The sequence below is a fragment of the Crotalus tigris genome, unplaced genomic scaffold, assembly GCF_016545835.1.
Source record: "Crotalus tigris isolate CLP2741 ecotype Arizona unplaced genomic scaffold, ASM1654583v1 scf7180000017601.7605149639:7615979, whole genome shotgun sequence".
Taxonomy (NCBI): domain Eukaryota; kingdom Metazoa; phylum Chordata; class Lepidosauria; order Squamata; family Viperidae; genus Crotalus; species Crotalus tigris.
This window is the reverse complement of record NW_024096505.1, coordinates 2,966,635-2,990,589: the sequence shown is the minus strand read 5'-3', so window position 1 is coordinate 2,990,589 and position 23,955 is coordinate 2,966,635. Positions and strand designations below refer to the sequence as shown.

The 23,955-nt window shown below is 36.9% G+C and overlaps 1 protein-coding gene and 1 long non-coding RNA gene across 2 annotated transcripts in view; one reads left to right on the top strand and one right to left on the bottom strand.

Moving 5' to 3' along the window:
- Window positions 1-605: 605 nt before the first annotated feature.
- On the top strand, window positions 606-23,315 carry LOC120319940. The gene is made up of 3 exons (XR_005559862.1): window positions 606-699; window positions 19,249-19,411; window positions 22,577-23,315. It is a non-coding gene; the product is annotated as an uncharacterized LOC120319940 (long non-coding RNA).
- Window positions 9,468-23,955, bottom strand: part of DSCAM (DS cell adhesion molecule) — a 351,016-nt gene continuing 336,528 nt past the window's right edge. The window contains exon 33 of the mRNA XM_039369292.1: window positions 9,468-10,453. Within this exon, the coding sequence (XP_039225226.1) occupies window positions 10,113-10,453 (341 nt within the window). The 3' untranslated portion in view covers window positions 9,468-10,112. The remainder of the gene's footprint in view (window positions 10,454-23,955) is intronic.

The following is a 23,955-nucleotide window of genomic DNA, read 5'->3' as shown; positions in this document are numbered from 1 at the left end:
GGAAAGAATCAAGAATACTCCATAGTAAAGGCAGAATATAAGTGGAAATAAAATGTGTTTTTAAAAGCTTAATTTCTAATCTGATCAAGAGAGGTTCCTCTTCCCAACTATAGCCATTTGAATAAGTTATCTTTTTTTTCCTCAGTGCAAACACTGCAACAATTGCTCCAACATTTTATTTGTGAAAAAGTCTGCATTAACTGACTTTGTTTTCACCTTTAAAAATGTTTATAGAAATGCCCCAAGTGTTCTAGAATTTTCTTAGCAAGAAGAATCTTCAGTTTGCCCTGAAAATAGCTTTGGTTTTCAGGTTTGTTAGCTGGTTTTTGTATTACCCAGTGCTGGAAAGTCTTTCAAGTCAAGAGAAATATATTTCAAATATCGTTTACTGGCAAAGAAGACCTTAATAAACTAACCACAGAAGTCACTTTGGAATAGTCCATAAAAATACTCTCTTTAAGGTGGAAGGTACAACTATTATTATTAGATCATATTGGCAGAGGAACAATGAAATGAAGTATTTTCCCAGGGCATGTTATCATGCATTGCAAATGATTTCTACATTAAAAGCCCCAAGAAGCCAATTAAAGTTATTTCTAGCCACAGAAAAATCAACAAGTTTTATGGAATCTGAAGCTGAACAAAATTAAAGCTGTACAGCACATGAGGATGAAAGTTCTCCATTTCTACCAAAGAAAGGTAAGACATAGTATGGTTTGCATTAGTCTAACCCCTGGCAGAGAAATTATCCTGCATTTATTCATTCAATTTGATAAAAAAAATGCTTTCAAAATTCTATTTCTATCTATCAAAACCAAAGGCTACTTATGGAGATACCTCTAGGACATTACTTCTTAAAAAAGAAGAGGCATCTCCATAGATAGAACGTGGACTTCTTGCACTTATTCAGTTATGAGGGGACCAAATCACGTGCAGGAGTTTGACTGATTTTACATTTTGTGGATAAATCCGAACAGGCATTTGTGCCTGGTATTTGGTTTGTGCTCATAAAAACTGCAGAGAGGTCCAGAATAAATCATCTCAGATGAGCCAACATACTTAATGGAATGGTAGAAATAACAGAAAATTGCAGCTGGGAAAAGGCCATATAAGCTTCCTAAACTGACAGAAAAATTATCAATTACTTTTTTAACAAGAAATAGACATGAAGTAATCTTTATGGCTAACAAGGCAGTAGGCCCCCAGTTTACCTGTAAGACCATTGAAAAGTGCACCCTCTATTGTGAAATAATTTCATCTTGGAATTCCTAGGACATTTCTCTAACCAACCAAATGCAGATCATTCCTTGTCTAATTGGTTTCCATACAGTGAATTTGATACATGGATAATGTATTATTTGTGCAGCTATTTGCATGCTGCCTTTTGTGACACTCTAGGAAACTTACATTTTTAAAAACATAATAACAGTAATTAGTTAAGGGTATACTTAAAATTCCACCACTGAATTCTGCCTAACTGATGTTCTCCACACTAAGGACCTTTCAAAAGACCCTCATTTTTATAGACTTTCCAAAGTCTATAAAAAGTTTGACAGGGTGGCAATCTTCCTGGCTGCTAGGGGAGCTGGGGTTCCAAAGTCAGCTGGCTGTGATTAAAAAACCCTTCCTTTGGGTCTCTGCCTGCTAATCTCCTCATGAGGACTATTCTGGCATTGGGAAAGAGTAGCAAGATAGTGTTGTGGAGCTCTTTTCACCTTTGGACGTATAGGGTATAGAAAGGGGTATTAAGCCAGCTGAGGCAATTTGTATATAACAAATTTGTTTGCAAAGTCTGAGTTCCCAGTATTTTTGACAAGATATATCACCAGATTATCCTTGGTTTTGTTTTGTTTTGTTTTGCTTAGGGACATTGTTTTACTTAAAAATATCTCTATCAGAAAGTCAATGGTCTCAAGTTGCAACCAGGTCAATGGGAAAGTGAGCTACCAAACCATTTCCCGGTGTTACTGCTTATATACCCTGACTCTTTAGAAAAGTATTAAAAAGTATTAAGTCCCTAAGAAAGTTGAATCTTGGTATAGACCTAAAGTCTTGGAAAGAAAAGGTTGCTGTACAATTGCTGACTGTAGTGGGGTGTGCTGTTATTTCTGGGATTTATGGAAGTTGAAGAAATATGTATTGATATCCATTTCTTTTTCTGTAACTTTCTTGATGTTTTTCAATAAAATCCTTTGGGACGTTTCACCTTGGCTTGAACCTATTGTCTTGCAATCCTAAAGAAGTATTTATAAGAAACAAATGATATCTTGAATCGAAGCTAGAAGCAATGTAGTTTCTACAGTATAGATATAACACTTCTAAATCAGCTAGTATCAGTTGACAGACCTGCAGCCACATTCTGTTCAGTTGTAGCTTCTGTGACATTGTCAAGGGCAGCCACATACAGAATAAATTTCAGAAATTTAAATTTCTGACTTAAGTCACTGTCTTCAATGCCTCCCGTCCAAGAAAGGTCATAGCAAGAATTGCAAGTCAAAAATACACACACCGTACATCTGCTCCTTCAGGGGAATCATAATTCTATCAAAAACAATAGATTGAGCCTATGTGGTACCTGAGGCCTAACATCAACTTCATCTTGTTGGTATTCAGACTTAGTTGGTTCTACTCCTTTTGATCTCTCATATTCCACTGAAGCAAGGTCAAAGCCTCCATTGCCTGGGTGGAGATTTATAGTGATAATATTCACCTAAACCACTTGTAATAGAAGAAAGGGCTCTGAAGTACCCAACACTGAATTGCCCAAGGACTCAACCTCTCGTTTATCGTTGATTGGAATTGCCCACTTAAGAAGGAACAGAATTATTGCATAGCAGTGCCTCAATTCTCAAGTGTCATAGATGGTCAAAAAGGATGCTATAGCCAATAATAACAAATATCACTGAAAGCTTTAAATTGATTGGGGGAGCTATAACATGACCTAGTCACATTTACATTTAGACATTTATATGGCAAAATGTAGAATATAAAAGAAACATTCAATTACATATGAATAATAATAAAAAGCACCGCACATGTCTCAAATCCTTTTCTGTAGCATGCAAGCAGCATTCAAATGCAAGTAAAATTTGCAATTGACAGGCATTTGCAATAGTCAGAGTTTTTAAGAGTTGGGTGGCTTATAAATGTGGTTTATAAATTCAATAGGTTTATAAACACATTTATGAATATCTTCATTCTGATACACTACTGTAATCATACTTTTTTTCTGAATATCACGAGGTTTCCCCCTCCCCCAGAAGTAAGGACCACAGATTTTTCATCTCGGCAAATCTAATATTAGACTGAACTGTTCCAGGGGATAAGCCTCAGTTGTCTGTTATCTAGTTTATTTGTTTAATTTGGAGTATCTTTTACAATATATGATTTTCATGGATGATACCTCTGTGTCTAAATGTGCTACATTTGCAGATATACACATCAGCAAAAAACCCCCAAACAAATTTGTTTCCTCTATTCATTTCATTCTGCTGATATCTGCCGGCACATTTCAGAGATCAACACTATGTTGTACAGAAGGTGACATTTATACTTTCTGACTTCCAAAAGTAGTGCTTTAAAATGTTTTACTTTGCAGCTGAAGGTTAGCATCAAATCCAAAGACTGCTCCGTGTCAGAAACACAGGACAGCCTTCTACATTTATTGAGGACTAATAAATGCATCTGGCACTGGTTTAAGACATTGGCTGGAAAACTAATAGTGAATATGCAAAAATAGTATAAAGAACAAACAGAAAAAACATCTTAACCAGATATTCGAAAGTTTTAAAATTAGATTACATTTTATGTTTCAAATAAAATTATCTATTTTTAACTTCCTATATATTTTAAAATAAATTCCCAAAGAGTTCATTTACCCATGGAAAGTTCATCATGCTATATGCACATTTTCATTGTACAAAGTCTGATGCATTTGATAGCCATCTAGTTTGTTATTCTCTTAAAGCCAGTCCTTGTAAATATTCATAGGATTAGCAGAATCTTAAGGCTGGAAGATGCCAAATAGCTACTCAGTTGTCTCCTGTTATAAATTAAAATGTTATATATTATCAGTACTTTAGTTTAACAAATATTAAACAAATGCCACAAAACGAATGGGGTAAAAATGAGTATAATTATAATTAAAAATCTTAAATTGCTAAAATAGGAATGGTTATGTGACTATCTGATCATTGTCAATGTGAAAAGAAAAACGGAGACTCACTTCTAACAGTCATTCTGACTAAAAGATATTTTGCATTTATACACTGCAAAAAAAATTGTTCAACATACACATGCAGGATTTTTCAAAGTTAAGATTGAAGCAAAAACCTTGCTGCTATAGGAATTTTTAATCTCTATCTCATAGTCTACAGTTCGTTCTCACAGCCGTAACCAGGTGTTTGATACTGAGACTTTGCAGGAACACAGCAGGTGAAATAACAAGAATCTTTTGTTGTTTGTTTATGCTCTCTAGATGTATTCCTGAAATCATTTTAATAATTAAGATTCTATGATGATGAAATTTATAAACAATAAAAAGTCACCTAATTTTTTGATGCAATCAAAATACATAAATGTTTAAAATGTAGTTTGTCTTCAACAGATGGTAATATTTTATTGACTTGTAGACTCTATATGGAATTGGATATCACAATTCAGACATCTAGATTTGTTGAATGTACTCCTTTTCTGTAAAAAAATATATACAGAAAACAAAATCAAACAATCTCCCTATCTCCCTGACTTAATTAAGTTCTTTGATTAGGATAGAGAAAGGGAAAACAGTCTGAAGTATTTACCAGTATTTCCATGAACAACTTAAACTGTAACCCTATATGCCTAAACTGCAATCCTACATTTCATCTGACATACAGAGAAAAAAATGATTAAGACTATTTAACTTAGATATATAAAGGGATTTTAAAGTTGGCAGTTTTCATTATGATGAGGTTCTTATTGTTACTGGTATTATTTTATCCATCTGTCTCTAAATAAAATATTCACAAGAAGTGATGCAATATCAAATAGAGCATGATCAACCCTCAAAAAGGCAACCAGCTTTGAACTCCATTATTTGGATAAGGCATCATAGCATAACAAGATATATTTAAGGGTTTAAAGATGCATCGATTTTATTATTTCTTTATTTTTCTTCTTCATACTTCATCTGGAATTTTTAGGAAATAAACCTATTGATTAGAGTCTTGACCTAGGCCCAAGGATACCCAGATTCAAATCCATTCTGTATGGAAGCTCACTGAATTATTGACATTTGGCCCAATTCATTTCAGAATTGTTGTGGTAAAAATAAAAAAAAAGGTTGCTATGTACACTGCCTTGAGCCCTGAAAGAAAAGGCAAATAAAGAAATGAGTATTTAATTTCTTCAACAAGCTTCATGTTCAGGCCTAAAGTAGATTTTACTAGGGCTGTTTAGATCTCTGCAGGGATATTTCACTTCAACAAAGACTTGAGAAAGCCACTCTTAAAGTGGTTACATGAAACAAAGCTGCCCAGTAATTTCCAAGAACAATGTGAAGCAGACTTGTTTCATTTGTTCAAAGATTCTTATGGAGCACATACAATAATCTGTGCAGAAGGGGCTTCTGGTTATTTCAAGAAAATACTTATTTCTAAACATCCATGTTGGTTAATATGACTATATATATATATGTGTGTGTGTGTGTGTGTGTGTATTTTCTGAGGTTTTCGCGGGTGTTTGTATGTAGGTCTTTGGTTATTCAGGTTTTCTCCTGCGTAAAATTGGAAGTGTCTTGGCAACGTTTCGGCGAAGTCCCATTCGTCATCTTCAGGCTGGTATTTTCAGCTTCGTGCTTCAGACAAAAATACAAACAAATACAAAAATACAAACAAACAGAAGGAGCACCCATGGGATCACACCTCTCATCTGTCATTGCAAACCTCTACATGGAACACTTTGAAACCCAAGCTCTAGAAAAATCGGATCACAAACCCAAACTCTGGCTCAGATACGTAGATGACACCTTCATAATCTGGCCACATGGGAAAGAAAAACTGGACAACTTCCTCACACACCTCAACAGCCTACACCCCAAAATACAGTTCACCATGGAAACAGAAGCTAATAACCAACTTCCCTTTCTGGATGTCTTAGTCTACAAGAAATCCAATGGCTCCCTAGGACATACCATCTACCAGAAGAAAACACACACAAACCGCTATCTGCACGCTCTCTCACACCACCACCCAGCACAGATCAACTCTGTAGCCAAGACACTCATCTCCAGAACAAAACGCTTAGCTGACGAACAACAGCTAAAAACTGAACTACACACTCTCACCAATGTACTAACATCCAATGGATTCCAAAGAAATAAGATTACAAACCTAATCCAAAAAGAAACCCCCACTAAAATCCAAGACAGAGAACAAGAAAACGGCAAAGCCCTCCTCCCATACATAAAAGGCACCACAGACAGAATCAGCAAGATCCTCCATAAACACAACATCAAAACAGCATTCTGCACAAACAGAAAAATATCCACCATCCTAAGAAACCCCAAAGATAAAATTGAATTAGAAAATAAAGGAATATATGAAATCCCATGCACTGCTTGTCCCAACACATACATCGGACAAACCAACAGAAGAATAAGTGCATGCATTGAAGAACATAAGAACTCAGTCAAAAAAGAGGAACCAACATCTTCCCTAGTCCAATACCTTAAAGCCACAGGACATGAAATTGACTTTAAAAATACCAGAACTATCGCCAAAACTGAACATTTTAATAACAGAATAATCAGAGAAGCCATCGAGATAGAAAAACACCCAACAGCAGGAACAAACGGGATCATACCTCCCACCTACCAGCCATTTGGAAACCCGCCCTTATTGACAAATGACTCCCTAACACAAAAAATGACACCAGACCCACACTCACAAAAACCACACAGGATGTCACCACCACACATCCACACAAAAAGCAAACGCAAAGCCACACCGATGATGAGGCACGACCACAAACCAGAAGCCAGACCACAGCTGCATCATTAGCCACTTTAAACCCCTCCAATCCATACATGAAGCAAACTGACACCCACCATGAAGATGAGACACGACCACGAACGTGAAGCCAAAAAATAGCAAGGCAGCCCACCATCTTAAATCCCCCTGCAACTCAGACTAACCTGAGCACAACAAAGCCCCACCCAAACAGAACACTCCCTCAGCCAATCAGAGCACAGCCAACCCCCCAGCCAATCAGAGCACAGCCAAGCCCCTAACCAATCAGAACACACCTCCACCCAATCAGAACACAGCCAAGCTCCCACCCAATCAGTTCATACCCCCACTGGCAGTTAAAAGGAAGAAACAGCTAAGACCACACATTGCTGCTCGAAGCACGAAGCTGAAAACACCAGCCTGAAGATGACGAATGGGACTTCGTCGAAACGTCGCCAAGACACTTCCAATTTTACGCGGGAGAAAACCCGAACAACCAAAGACCTACATACAAACACCTGCGAAAACCTCAGAAATGTATGTAGGTCTTTGGTTATTCGGGTTTTCTCCTGCGTAAAATTGGAAGTGTCTTGGTGACATTTCGACGAAGTCCCATTCGTCATCTTCAGGCTGGTGTTTTCAGCTTCGTACTTCCTCGAAAGCTGAAAACACCAGCCTGAAGATGACGAATGGGACTTCATCGAAACGTCGCCAAGACACTTCCAATTTTACGCGGGAGAAAACCCGAATAACCAATATATATATATATATATATACCTACATACAAATACTTCCGCGAAAACCGAATCAGAAATACATATATATATATATATATATATATATATATATGTCCTTAATAGTTATAAAAATATGAATCCCGGGCATATTGTTCAATGATGCAATCTTCGATCTCCGGGAAGAGTATATTCCAGTTATTTATTGTTAAAACAACATTTAAAACAATAAAAACAGTTATATACAAGAATTAAAGGGGAGGGAAGGATGACAGGAATGGATAACAAAGGGTGCATGAATCGGCAGGCTGGGAGAGGAGGGGGGTTGGAGGAGGGAGTTGAAATAGAAACCAGCAATGGTATGCAAAAACGGCAGGCAGATCATCAGCTCAACAGGATTCGGGTAGTGCCGAGTCGGAGGAGGCACCTTGCATTGGATAAGGAGGAGGAATTGGAGACTGTGCTAATGATAACAGCGCAGGGAGGGGGAGACAGCACAAGGATGACAAAGCAGGAAAATACAATGTTAGAGTGCAAAAAAGAGAGGGCGGAACAGGCAAGGCAGTCACAGGCAATCAGGAAGAGTGGCCCTGTCACGAGGGCAATGAGTAGACAATTGGATCAGCAAGGGGATAAAAAGAACTTCCCACCCCCTAAGCCCCACTCTGAGGACGCTGGCAGAGGACCAGCGAAAGCTAAGTTGTTTTAATTCTTGTATATAACTGTTTTTATTGTTTTAAATGTTGTTTTAACAATAAATAACTGGAGTATACTCTTCCTGGAGATCGAAGATTGCATCATTGAATATATATATATATATATTTTCTGAGGTTTTCGCGGGTGTTTGTATGTAGGTCTTTGGTTGTTCGGGTTTTCTCCCGCGTAAAATTGGAAGTGTCTTGGCAACGTTTCGACGAAGTCCCATTCGTCATCTTCAGGCTGGTGTTTTCAGCTTCGTGCTTCGAGCAGCAATGTGTGGTCTTAGCTGTTTCTTCCTTTTAACTGCCAGTGGGGATATGAACTGATTGGGTGGGAGCTTGGCTGTGTTCTGATTGGGTGGAGGTGTGTTCTGATTGGTTAGGGGCTTGGCTGTGCTCTGATTGACTGGGAGGTTGGCTGTGCCTGAAGATGATGAAGATGATGAATGGGACTTCGTCGAAACGTCGCCAAGACACTTCCAAATTTACACGGGAGAAAACCCGAACAACCAAAGACCTACGTATGTATGTAGCTTTGGGCTTTAATAATCAATTTCATATTCTGGCAAAGAAAACAAAATACGTATTTTCTTCTTTTAGTCCCTAGCCAATGTAACCCAGGAGAACATTGCTTCCTGTTCCTTTTAGCATAACTGTCTATTGGAGGGAAAAACAAGAAAAACATAAATAAATGATGAATAATTATACATTTTATAACTATAAAATCAAGCTCATCTTGTTATATGTCAGATGACCAAGCTCTTTGCCCAGCCATGATGATTCAGGAAAAGAAACATATCCACAAATATAAGATGAACAAAAGCAACCATATCAAAGGTACCTGCATTCTCATAATTGTAATCGTTTAAATGTAGAATTCAAGGGCTTCCTTCTCACAAAGAAAGTCCCAGAAACAGAAATTTGTTTAAACTTCCCCAATGATTAAAAACTTTTTCAACTCAAGTCTATAGAGCTTATAATTCTACAAAAATGAAACTACCTGTGCTAAATGAACATACTATGAATAAGGAAAGGCAATACAGATGCACAGATAAAGGCAGAAGACCTTTTTATTTCGCATAGACAAAATGCAAAGTGTCTCATTAAATCAATATAAAAGGAAAAAAGATGCCAAATCAAATCGATGCCCCTTCCCTTCCCCACTTCACTGACACACAGCACTCATCCTAATTAACAGTGAAAAAAAACTGATCAATGACCCATTTGCTAGTTTAAAAAAAATGTGCAAAACGTGACAAAAGACTTTTTTTGCCTTTTTAAAATAAATATCCCTGTTAAATTCACAAATAGAGTGCTTTCCTTTTTTTAAAATTGTTTTCTTTCTTCTTAATTTTGTGTGTGATGGAACTCCCAGTTTAAAATATTTTATTTAGTCCCCATGCACTTTGTAGAAAATCAGTAAAAACACAAAAGCTTGTGAATATCAGAAAAAAGTGGACTCCCTTTTCTTAAAAAATTCAGGAGGTCCATTCAGATGAAGCTCACACTCAGACAGAAAAAAAGCAGGAGAGTCTTTGCACTGTCTGTCAGTTGCATTTTTGTTCCAAATATTTTGGCAATCTTCTTCTTTAATTATAAATATTGGTATTCAATAAAAAAGGTAGCTTTGATTGGATTTTTAAATAATTATTAAGTATATACAGCCACTGTCCAGCCATGCTCTCTTTTTGTTATACAAGCGTATAAGATTTTGCGTAGGGATTGTTTCCTTTTAAGTGGCTCCGAGAGTCCAGGAGGGATTCTTGGGAGCTGCTCATTTTTGCTGCCTGTCCTAGCTCAGCTCCTTCTCGCTGAGGTAATGTTGCTACGCCACCAGATTGCCATGACTGTGCTTCTCTCGTGGAGGAAGCCTCCACAGGGACTGGCTCCAAGACGGCCGGGCGCTTCAAGGTTCGGCTTTTTTGGGGTTCCAGGCAGGTCTGTCCCAAACCCAAGTCTCTGCTAGTGCCTGGAACTCCTCGGTTTAACAAAAAGTCCATCCGAAGATACGGTGGCAAATGCATGAGGTCACCTGTTAGGGAGAGGAGGGAAAAGGGAAAGAGTTAGTCTGCGTGACCTAACCGCCAACATGTGCTGAGGCACACAGAGAGAAGAAAGAGGATGCATTGAACCCAGAAATATACATCTCTGCAGAGTGATTCGAAATATAGCAACCAAACCAAATTTGTTCATTAATTTCAAGCAATATTGATACATGAAATTGGGCAGCCCTGCACTTGATTTTTACTGCAGAGTTGAATGTATTCATGTATTCAGGGTGGAAAGAAAGGCAAGATGATAAAAATAGTATTTTGAATAGGAGGGAAGGCAAACACCACCTTTCCACACTTTCAGATGTCACATTCACAAAAACATATTCAACCCCAATCCACTGGGCAGGAATATATCTCACTTGTTCCAGTGCAGTTGGCTTCAAAGTAGATGAACACTGATCTGGAAAGGAGTGAAATATGAAAGGCTGCAATGAATGTTGGACACAATGAATCATTTTTTAATGAGGGATCATGCTATCCATTAAATGTATGTATGATTAAACAGATAAATAAGGAGTTGAATAGCACGTCCAGAACATGGTAACAGAATATGATTCACAGGGGCTTTCTGTTAATGTTTCCACAATAAATGTATAGGAATTAGGCATTTACTGAATTATTTATAAAAAATACTCTCTGTTTCTAAAAAAAAGGGATTATTTATATTTTATTTAGTATACATCTCACCTTTCAACTCCAGGATACATTCAAGGCAGCTAACAAAAAATTTAAAACTCTAATGGCATATATAAACACGTATATAAATTATCACTACCAATAAAATTAACAATCTGCCCAAAGAGTTGCATTTTCTAAAGTCAGAGAGAATGAAAATTAAATACAATCTTAATGGAGTACGTAGTAGTCTAGAAACCATACAGGAGAAAGCTTTCTCCTGCATGCTTGAAAGATGAACTTCCAAAAGCATGAGTATTTGCAAGAAACCTCTCTAGAGCGTATGCAGAAAAAGCTTTTCTGAGCCATCTGCAGAAAATCATGATGGACACTTGAGGTTTCTAATTTAGCAGAAATGGCTACAATTTCTGCTTATTTAAAGGATCATACACAAGAAAGATATATTATGTTATGGAGAAGATGGATAGATTATATTCAGATTAAATATGGAACTAAAAAGTTCCATTTATTTTATGATTAAATTTTAAATAATAATTATTATTAATAGCATTTTATAATGGAAATTATTTAGTTTATTTACTGTTATTATGGTTCTTTATAATAATTGTTTTAAAATGGATTTGTTTATAATATTATGATATTAAGGTTTAAAGGGAGTTAAGGGTTAAGTATGAATTTAGTTATTGTATAATTTGTTAAATTTAATTAGATATTGTTTAATATGTTTGTAATAACCCTGTATTCGGCTCTGGGAAATGGGGGGTGGGTAGGGGGGGTGGGGGTAGGTTTAAATTTTTTTTGTTAATTGTTAATAAAACTTTTTCAATTAAAAAAAGGAAAAAAAGAAAATCATGATGCCATCACACAAATGCCAGTATTAAATACTTGACTCTCAATGTCTGAAACAAGTACATTAGCTGTACATAGGTTGTGTGCTACATACATGTCATCACACATTGCTTTTCCCTGTCCCTTCACAGAGACCCATGCTTCTGCTGAGGATCTTAACAAACAGCAAGGTTCAAAGAAGAGTCATTCCTTAGATAAATAGGCTCTAAGCTGTTTAGGGCTTTAGATACTAAACCTTAAATTATGTCAGGCATGTAGTACAGGCATCACAAGGTTTATGCAACCTGCAATAGTTAGTAGCCTAGCTGACACATTTTATCCTACAGTAACTGCAACTTCTACACTTAATCCTTGACTTACGGCCACAACTGAGCTCAAAATTTCTGTTGCTAAGTGAGAAAGTTGTTAAGTGCCCCATTTTATGACCTTTCTTGCTACAGTTGTTAAGTGAACAACTGCAGTTGTTAAGTTAGTAACAAGTTATTAAGTGAATCTGGCTTCCTCATTGACTTTTCTTGTCAGGTCACAAAAAGGGGAGCACATGACCCCAGGACACTGCAGCTGTCATAAATATGAATCAGTTGGCAAGCATATGAATTTTGATCACACGATCACAGGGATGCTGCAACAGTTATAAGTACAAAAAATGTTCATAAGTCCCTTTTTTCAGTGCCACTGTAATTTTTAACAGTCACTAAATGAACTGCTGTAAGTCAAGGACTACTTGTATATGCTTTTTCATTATATATTTTATTAATTTTTAAAATACACAAATAATAACAAAGCAATGCTCATGCATTTTATTTCTTTTAAACTATTGTTATATAACTAAAAGAAAAATAACTTTTCATGGATAGCCTCAGGTAGAACATGTTACACTATTAAATATAACTAAAATATGGTGTATTGCTGCCAAATCTGAGTTTATCAGATTTGTTACTTTAGGCATGAGATATAATATCCAGAAAGTTTAGCAGCCCTATATTCTTCCACCCATTTCCAGTTTTGTCAACTTCCAACTCAAGTATCCAAGTAAAAGTCCAGGATTATTTTTATTTCTGAAAATCTTACTGTTTATTGAATACATGGCCTGGTAAAAACAGTAAGATTTTTAGAAATGAAAATAATTCTGGACTTTTATTTGGATACTTGAGCTGGAAGTTGACATTAAACTAATTCATGTGAAAATAACACCTCCCCTGCCCTCCTTATTCTAATGCCAAGATGAAAACAGAGTGGCGTGTAGCTGCAAAATTTTCACTCTTGACAGTTTAGGCCTTTCACCAGTGACTACAATACTGTAGTTTCAGTATGTCCCAGCTGAAAGACTGACTGAAATACCTCTAAAAAAGTATTATTGTGCTCTAAGATCCACTATAATAATAATGGAAGAAAAAAAGTATGCATGATTTATTATTCAAAGAAACAGAAAATAGGGAAGAGTGAGTGAGTAAGTACGTGAGTGAGTGAATGAATGATTAAACAGTATTCCTGCTATATACTGATCTACAATAATTGTTATATGTTTATATAACTCCTTAAATAGCAGTTGCCCACTCAAGATACATTATATACACATTTTTCCACTTCATGGAACAGAACAATTATAGTTCTCCACTTGGGAAACAGCTTCTAAACAACAGTGGTGTCTGTGATAGCCATGTAATGGAAGATGCTTGCTTCTTTACAAAACATAACATACTACAGCCTTAATGTTTAGATGGAATTTGGTTATTTCATAAAAGTGAGTGTTCTTCATTTATTACTTAATTGTATCTATCTGTTCTTGAATAGTGGTTTAAACATCTCCCTGGGGATTACCATGATGGGAAATATAACTCCAAGGGCTTTGAAAAATTACACTTGCAAAAGCATGAGCTCCTAGTAGGGCCATATTTGTTTTATTTAAATTATTTTTTTTATTGGATTTGTTAAGGCTACCCATCTCCAAGAAGACTGGATGTCATACAATAAGTTCAATACTTATGATTCCTGACTTCTCAGACCAAAACACTTCTTGAAATGCAATAAAAACACAATAGGGACTGCAGAGACACCCTAATCACAGACCTGGGAACAAGGCGGGTCATAATAGACTTCCGGAGAATAATGAGAGTGGGAAGTGTGTATATCTCTGGAGAGAGGCTTTTTCAACAGTCATGGACTCTAACAGAGAAAGTATGTTTCTAAGCACTTTTTCTGAGATGACAGCATTTATTTGAGGGGACCTGATGCATATCCACTCTGCCTGAATACATCTAATAGGAAGAAACAACTGGAGATAGAGGATCTCTTAAATAATTAGGCTTTATCCCATGAAGGACTTTATAGGTAACAGGCAACACTTCAAATTATATTTGAAGCCAACTGGTGAGCAATGGAGTTTGTTTATAGTGATCACACATGGGTATATAAAAAATCAACTGTTATTGCTTGTGCTCTTTTAAACCAGCTATAGTTCTGATGGTCTTCAAGGTTCCCATTTAGAGTACTTTGCAACAGTCCAATAATGAGGACGGTGGTTGTACTTGGTGGTGTTAGGTGCAGTTATTTGGTTGGGGTAAGACTCTTGGCAGAAGAAGTATGAATATCTGGGTCTTGGACATCAATATCTGCGATAGAAGTGGACTGAGGGAGGGAGGGAGGGGAAGAGTAAGGGCAGATGCCATTATTGGAACTATAATAGGCAGAGTTAGATGTAGTAGAAATCTGAAGTTGAGCCGCACAGAGATGCTTGGAATGATATTTAAGAGCTATCCCATGCCTTGCCTTTAGTATTTAGCCTCTGGAACAGATAAACAGATTCTTGTTAGCCCTGGACTCTTGCCTGTTGCTATTAAATACCAGAATAGCATGTAACAAGGCTACCATCATCATGAATAGGTTGTGGAGAACGTGAGACCTCTTATTGAGATTGGGCCTATACAAAAAATTAAAATGGCTGCTTGTTGTGCTGTCTTCCCTGTTGTGCAGTAGAATCCTGCTTTAACTGCTAGATTTTACTTTTGGGCTGGCAGTGGTTTCCCTGAGGCTAATGGTCCTCAGGGACTTTTAACCTGCCTCTTGGTGGCATGAACCCAACCCATATAACAGAGGGCCCAATGTACACCAGGCATCACCCTCCTAGGCAGAGATGCAATACAAAGTTTAGATAAATGAAACATAACATTATTAGAGCATTCAGCCATGGCTTTCTATCGCTTGTTCACATGCAGAAACAAAAAGAAACACTTTTCCTGATAAGAATAATCTGTGAGTACATCTTAGTTTGATTTCTCTCAGGAAGTATTTTCAAAGACTGCAAAGGAAGTTTCTGAATGAGAATTGGAAAGAAAACCCACAGATTGGAGATAATGGCTAGAAACTATAAAGACCTAGACAGAGCTAACTATTAAAAGATTTATGATTTTAATAGAGAACAAGGGAAGTCTGCATTGGATTATATTATATAATCCAATACATAGTAAAACCTGTCTATGCAACATAGATGGCCCTACTAGGGGCCAAAAATAATGGAAAATCAGAGTTTATCAGTTAAAAGAAAAAGCCATTTGTCAATTTCAGCCACAGAGGGAGTTTCTGCAAACTCAATTCCAGATTAGAAAGCATGTTTTCAAAACAAAGCATCATACATATATATTAAGCCAACATTACAGAGTTTATACATTTCCAAACAGAAAACACTAATCTGGCATAATATTAAATAGTTCAGTAACTCTGCTATACAGAGTTTCAAGAAGCAATCTCAAAATGGATAACATAAGGGAAGAATAATGCAAATATTCAAGTTGTAGATTATGCTTGTAAAATCTGTCAGGGAAATCTAAACTGAATGCAACCTATTTGTTTAATATATGTGAAGCATTCTAAAATGGTGCTTTGCACTGGGTTTCTATCAGATTCTGAGAAGCCGTAGAAAGCTCTGGTTACAAGGAGATTTCAATTACAATAGTGACCAGATCTGTGAAAATGGTAGTCTTTAGCACGGGTGTCAAATTCGCCACATCACGTGATGTGTCACGACGTATAGCAACTTTTTTTGCATTGCCGGAGCTGGGGTCGGCGCAGCCTCCTTATGATGCAAACAGCCCATGGGCTGGCAGTTTGACACCCCTTTACTGCTTTTTAGAGCAGTAAAAAGAAAACTATGAAACCTGGACACTGAGAAAGCAAAAGAAATCTTCAAATTATGGATTTGGAGACAGTAACTAGAAATGCTACGAAATGCAAGAAGAATGATAATCAGTTCTGGATGAAATAAAAAGTGACCTGCTCCATTGACGCAATGATCCACAAGCAGAAACTCACATGTAATATATAAGTTGTGATGTCTGGAAAAACCTATTATGCTTGGCAAATTTGAGCAAAATAGAAGACAACACATCAAGTATATGGAAGGCATCAAGATAATTGCTGGCATGTCCATGGAAAAACTATGAATTATTACTAGAAACCGATTGGGATGGTGAGCATTTGTCCATACAGGCACCACAAATTATGTTTATGGAAATGTAAATAAATAATTGATTAAATTACATTAATTATGCTTGCATGTCAACTATTACCTGCCCAAATCATAGCCAAGCAAAGCAATGTCAAATTATTTTAAGTAGGCTTTTTTTTTTTTTTTTACAATTCTATAGTAACATAGCAAAGATTTAGGGAGTAAATTACGTTGAACACATTGCACAGTTTTTCTGTTTTTATATTAACTAATAACACAGACGGTTGTCTGATAACCCAAGATAAAACAAATTGCTTAGGTGGCTATAAAAATAATAACTGGGTTATTTCTACTTAAAGGATAAACTGTTCCTCTTTGCTTCTTGATTCATAGACAGATAAAATTGTTCAGAAGTTTAGATGGAATCTCTATTTATTCTTTGTTTGACAACATGTGCTTTGCTGTAGTTAAGTTTCCAACACAGGCATATGATCTGATATTTTTAGCATGGTATATACTTTTAATCGTGGGAAAAGACAGGCATATTTTGCAGCATTTACATAAATCTGCCAATAGAAATAGAATGGTAAATGCCTGAGGATTTTTAAGCTAAATTTATATTTATGTAATTCTTTTTAATCTGCTATAATTGGTTATATAAAATTCATTTAATCTAAAATAAAAGGTAAGGTACACAGTGATTGGCCCAGAACTACATCACTCAGGAAGAAAATGGTAAGTGAGAACCTGTCCACCCTAGATGAGTTCAAATCACCAGGACCAGATGGATTACACCCCAAGATTCTGAAGGAACTGGCAGATGTGATCTCAGAACCACTGAACTATATCTTTCAAAGATCCTGGAGCACTGGGGAACTACCAGAGGACTGGAAAAGAGTTGATGTAGTTCCCATCTTCAAAAAAGGAAAAAAAAATGGATCCAGGAAACTACAGACCTATCAGCTTGACCTCAATACCTGGGAAGATTCTGGAAAAGATAATCAAGCAATGAGTCAGCGAACACCTAGAGGCAAACAAAGTCATAACCAAAAGCCAACATGGGTTTGTCAAAAAACAGATCATGCCAGACAAAGCTTATTGTATTTTTTGACCGGTTGACAAAATTAGTGGTCCAGAGGAATGCTGTGGATATAATTTACTTGGACTTCAGTAAAGCATTTGATAAAGTAGACCACAACCTACTACTAGATAGAAAAATATGGGTTAGACAGCATCACCACCATATGGATTCGTAACTGGCTGACCAACCATACTCAGTGTGTAGTCCTCAATGGAACTGCATCTATATGGAGGAAAGTATGCAGTGGGGTACTCCAAGGTTCTGTTTTAGGTGCAGTACTCTTCAACATCTTCATCAATGATTTGGATGAGGAGATAAATGAGAAACTCATCAAATTTGCAGATGACACCAAGCTGGCAGGAATAGCCAACAGTCCAGAAGATAGGCTTAAGATACAGAAGGATCTTGACAGACTTGAACATTGGACGCTATCTAATAAAATGAAATTCAATGGTGGAAAAAGTAAGGTTCTACATTTAGGCAAGAAAAACCAAATGCACAGGTACAGCATAGGTAGTACCTCACTCAGTAGTAGTAAATGTGAGAGGGATCTCGGAGTCCTAGTGGACAATCACTTAAATATGAGCTAACAGTGTGCTGCAGCTGCCCAAAAAGCCAACACAGTGCTAGGCTGCATTAACAGAGGGAGAGAATCAAGATCATGTGAAGTGTTAATACCATTTTATAATGCTCTGATAAGGCCACACTTGAAATACTGCATCCAGTTTTGATCACTACAATGTAAAAAAGATGCCGAGACTTTAGAAAGAGTACAGAGAAGAGCAACAAAGATGATCAGGGGACGGGAGGCTAAAATATATAAGGAACAGTTGCTGGAATTGGGTATGTCTAGTTTAATGAAGAGAAGGACGAGGGGTGATATGATAGCAGTGTTCCAATATCTCAGGGGTTGCCACAAAGAAGAAGGAGTCAAGCTATTCTCCAAAGCGCCTGAGGGCAGGACAAGAAGCAATGAATGGAAACTAATCAAAGAGAGAAGCAACCTAAAAATAAGAAGAAATCTCCTGACATTTAGAACAATTAATCAGTGGAACAACTTGCCTCTAGAAGCTGTGAATGTTCCAACACTGGATATTTTAAAGAACAGATTGCACAACCATTTGTCTGGAATGGTATAGGGTTTTCTGCCTGAGCAGGGGGTTGGACTAGAAGACCTTCAGGATCCCTTCCAACTCTATTCTATTCTGTTCTGTTCTGTTCCGTTCCGTTCCATTCCGTTCCATTTCTATTTCTATTTCTATTTTAAGAATTGAATGTAGAGAAATGTTGACAATTTAACTGGAATTCCTACAAATAAAAAGAATAGGATTTTCCTACTGAAATAGCAATAGTAATATCATTTAGACTATATATACTGCCCCATAGTGCTTTGCAGCACTTTCTGGGCAGTTTACAATGTCAGCATATTGACCCCAACAATCTGGGTCCTCATTTTACAACTTTGGAAGGAGGTAATGCTGAGTCAAACTTGGGCCCCATCAGAATCGAACTCTAGAGTGTGGGCAGAGCCCGCAATATTGTATTTTAACTACTGTGCTGCCGGGCTCTTATCTTCATTTGGGACTGGAAGCTCTGTTACTAAGCAATGCAGTTGCAAAATGAAAAAATTACTTGACCATTTCAAATTACAACAGCAATTTTGGTTGCAGTCATTAAGTGAACCAGTCATTAAATGCAAAATCATGTGATGTGACTTGTGATTTCCTGCTTGCTTCCCCATTGATTTTTCTTCTTGGAAGCAGGCAATGAACATTGCAACTGACAACTATGCAACTGTGGGATGCTGCGACAGTCATCATTCTGCACCGGTTGCCAAATGCCCAAATTATGACCTCATGACTGTAGAGATCCCACAATGGCCACAACTTTGAAGACCGGTCATAAGTCTCCTTGTTCAACACTGCTGTAAGTCCAAACAGTCACTGAATGAGTGGTTGCTAAGCAAGGTCTGATTGTACATTCTGTACTTGATAACTCTTTGCAGGATTTGCAGAAATGGGGTTTTTTTCCCCTTAAACATTAACATTTGTATGACCAGATAATTTGTACAATTATTGATATCATCTTAAGAGGATCACACATAACTCATATTTATAGAGTTTGTACAATTCAATGGCTTAAATGTGTTTGGTTGGTATATATATAGGCAAACTGTGTAGGCCACTCCCAATCTTACTCTTCTGTACACTCTTCTGATTCACTTTTGTCTAGAGCAGAGTTTTGTTTTGTTTTTAAATTTCCTCAGGATGCCTTTCCAAATCATGGTGGAAAACCCCAAAAGAACTTTAGTTTATATGTATATTTATCAATATTTACTGCATTAAAAATTCAAATTGACAGATTCACTGCTGCCACCATCATGCTGTCTCATCAATTATGAGATGGAATTTTAATATTGTATTGTTTTTTTTTAACACACGCTGTCCCAAAAGTGCTTTTTCATGAGACAACCATGACTTGGATGACTGAGAATCTCCACAGACATTTAACATATGCGGGCAAATAATTCTGATTTCATAGACACTTAAGGGAGTTTGGGGCATTACAAGATATTGGCTATAGAAAAAAAAGTAGAAACAGACACTTCTGAAAATAACACTATTCTGTAGGCAGTTGAAATAGAGCATTAGTAGGGCACTGTCTGTAATAGAGCCTGGAATATTTTGGGGAAAAACAGGTACTTTTTTTGGCCTTAAGGACTAAAATTGGTAGTGGATTAGGGACTACATGAACAATAAATCCACACACTTTTACTCCCTGCCATATAGGAGACAAATTTTCTCTACACTGAGAATACAGACATATATATTGTATGCTTACTCTTCCTACATTTGTCCAGGATAAAAGGTTGCGGAGATTTAAATCTTGCCTGTTCCCTTGATTCCTTTGAAATGGGGACCTTCCAAAATGGAAAAGAATAGAATGGGAAGAGTGTGAGAAACATGGCAGAAAATTTCATGTAAGAATGAAACAATTTTTAATACAGATAGGGAAGTGCTGAATTAGGAAAGAAAAATTCATGGTTGTAATCTTCCACATAAATGAAGCTTCACTCCTGAAGCTTCAGTTAATAAGAGCAACTGAGACCGGGATTGCCATCACTAAACAATGAGTTCATCTACATCATACAGTGTAAGGACTGTAACAGCCACTATGTAGGACAAACAGGCAGATATCTAGCAGAACGCATCTATGAACATAACTAACAGTGGTCATAAGACATGATGAAAACTCCTTAATTGTAGAACACATGGACAGACTTCACCTTAATTTCAACTGGGGAACTGTGAACATACTAAATTAAAGCTAATTCCAATAACATTAGAGCAGGGCTTTTCAACCAGTGGTATGGGTACCACCTATGGTACATTGGCACCTGACAGGTGGTACGCGAACATCCTAGAAAAGTGGTAGTGAGGGAGGGGAATGGGCTGAACCGGTGGCAGCACCGCACAAGCCTGAGCGAGAGATGGCTGGAGCTGCAGGGCTGTCAGGGCTCAGCGGAAGCACCAGGATCAGCGCCAGGCTCCAGCTGGAGCTCGGCACTGATCCTGGCACTTCTGCTGAGCCCAAAAGAAGTGCCGATCAACTGGAATGTTGCAGCCTCTCCAGGGTCTTGTGATTTACATTCAAATGCTTGGCAACTCATTCATATTTATGATGGTCACAGTGTCCCAGGGTCATGTGAAGTGACCAAAACCTGCTGCAACCACCCAGCAGACGGGGGGAGTAAAAACCAAACACCCCCACCCCACCCCTGATGCCAATCCTCAACAGAAATGCTCACAACAATGAAATCCTCGAACAGGAGGAAGAGCACCGCCGGGTGGGCAGGCGTCTTGCTCGGCTGTGGCTTGGGGGGCACTTTTTCAGTGCCATTGTAACTTCGAACAGTCACTGAGCAAACTGTTGTAAGTCGAGGACTACCTGTACTTTATCACTTTTTTCCTTTTGGGGGGCGTCATCAAGTTTTTGACACCTTGCTAGGTGACTGATTGCCATATCCTAAAAGTGGTACAATGGGTAAAAAGGTTGAAAAGCCCTGCATTAGAGAATTCCTAGAAGTCTGACACATTCAGACAAATCAGCCATCAATCGGCATCTAGAGCTAAATGAGATGTACATACCATTCAAAAGAAACAACCAAAAGCTCAAAAAGGAAACAAAAAGACCAAAATACCTCCTTGTCAACAATCTGATATCAAGATGATATCAACATCTAGATAAGCGGAGATTAGCACCAAGATTAATACTAGACCAACAATCAAGCAGTAAACAAGGAACTACTAACTCAGACAAACAGTAAAAACCTAATCAAGGAACCACCAAAAACACTGCCATCAATACTGACAGAGCACATATATAAACAGAAACCAAACCCTACTTCTTTCTAGCATGATGATGTTACCTAGTTGGGTAATGAAATGTCTGCAAGAGAACAGCAAAGCTCAGAGAGCACTAAGGACCCAATGGTTAGTTCTCAGCCTAGAATATAACAGAAAGAAATGGAATGAAAACCAGTTTTTATTTTTATTAGCTTAATGATGCTTCTGAATGTAAGATAAATAATTGAAACCCAAACAAAACTCCAATTTTGGAGTGATATTTTTAGATCACATTTTAATTTGGCCATCTGTTCTAAATAGCCAGAGATCATAATCATATTTCTGGAAGAAAAAGCAAAAATTCTATTCTCATAATTAAAAAAGATAATTGTTTCCTCTATAAGTAAGATTTGTCAGCTCTTGCTAAAGGACAATACAGCCAAATGATAACATTTCAGGCAAAACTTTAAGTAATAAGATGCTTCACTGCCTTTGATGCTCTAATTACCTCTTTTCAGTGGTGTATGCAATGAAAGCAAATCTTTCAACTCCCAGGCAGTGAAAATGAGTATACTTAATAATTCATGGACAGAGCTTAATTGCTACAAAAGTTATCCCAAAATGATGGTCTTCTCATATGACTTAAAAATAACAGAGTTTTCTGTTTGGTTAGAAAAAGTATGTGCAGCAAATGATTGTTTATTCAGATTCATATATTTCTGAAATATATATTCTAAATTTTCAGAATGCAATCAAGAAAAAGAAAAAAGAAAAACAGAGAAGGACAAGGAATAAGTGACTTTCTGGGCATTTGTTCCAAATCCAGATACTGGGGTTGATCTTGTGTGAAAATCTGTGAAAAACCAATCAACTGGTTTTGGATAACGTGTTGAAGACAATGTACTCCAAAGGGACAAACGGGTATTTGGGGCAGGCAGATTGAAAACTACATGATTGACTCAAGACATCTATTATTTTGTTCACAATATTTACATTCCTGCCTTCCTTCAGAACCTTGAACACTTCAGTGAGACCACTAGTGTTCCCTTTTCTGCCAGCAAAATGTAATCATGGATTGACAGTGATGTTACACACATATATAGTTCTCTCTTTCTTTAACTTTGATTGTTCTATAGAAAAATTTCTACTGGTATTATGTTTGAATTTGGAAATTCAAAGTGCCTTGATAATAATGTCCAACATTCCCACATGCAAAATGGGAGTTCTGCTAAATTATTCCCTGTGTTCCTGCCAACTTGCATACCACTCAAGATATGTTTCCTATTAGCTGTCCTTTCAGTAGTTATGCGAGTAGTCCATTTTGCATTCTGGGTACATTTTGATTCTCTTTGAGTTTGATGTCCTTGTACTTTTTAATGCACTGGATGAGCAAGAGGTATATAAATGTGTGAACATATTATTAAATATGCCTTTAGTAAGACAGGCAAGAACATTTCACAAAGATTAAAAACATTTTAAAAAAACCTAAAATGTTTTATTTCATCTTTTTAAGAAAATCTTTGAAGTCACCAATCACTATCTGGGCTGGAATAATAATGGTTCTTCTACTATGAAATTATTCCTGTAGCAGCATTTTTTAACTCACAAACCTGTCAGTTTTCAGTCCTACCATTCCTTTTATTGGCACAGATGAGACACTTTTTAATTCAATATTAATGCAATAGCAAAGTTTTAGAAACTTATGAAATGAGCCATGGTGTTTAAAATCAATATGTATTGCAGATTTAAATCTTGAAGAAATTCTAAATAAATCACAAAATAATGAAAGATTAGGGACAATAAATTGTTCCCACTTTTGGTGCATCGTATATTTTTAAGACGACATGGCCACTTGGTAAGAGAGAGAAAACATATTCAAGTTATCATTTATTTACCCTACCTGAGAAACTGAATGGAAATTCTTTAAAAATAAAAAATATTAAAAGGAAGCTCATTTACTAGAGCTAACTGGGAAACCAAAAAAGAAACATTAAATTCCTGGCATAAATGTTGGTTAAACCTTCTATATGGTAAATATATCATGCTGATATTTTGCATGCTTTGTATTAAGAGTTCATTGTCAATTCATTCCCCAATTGTCACTGAAAGAATAATTGATGCTCC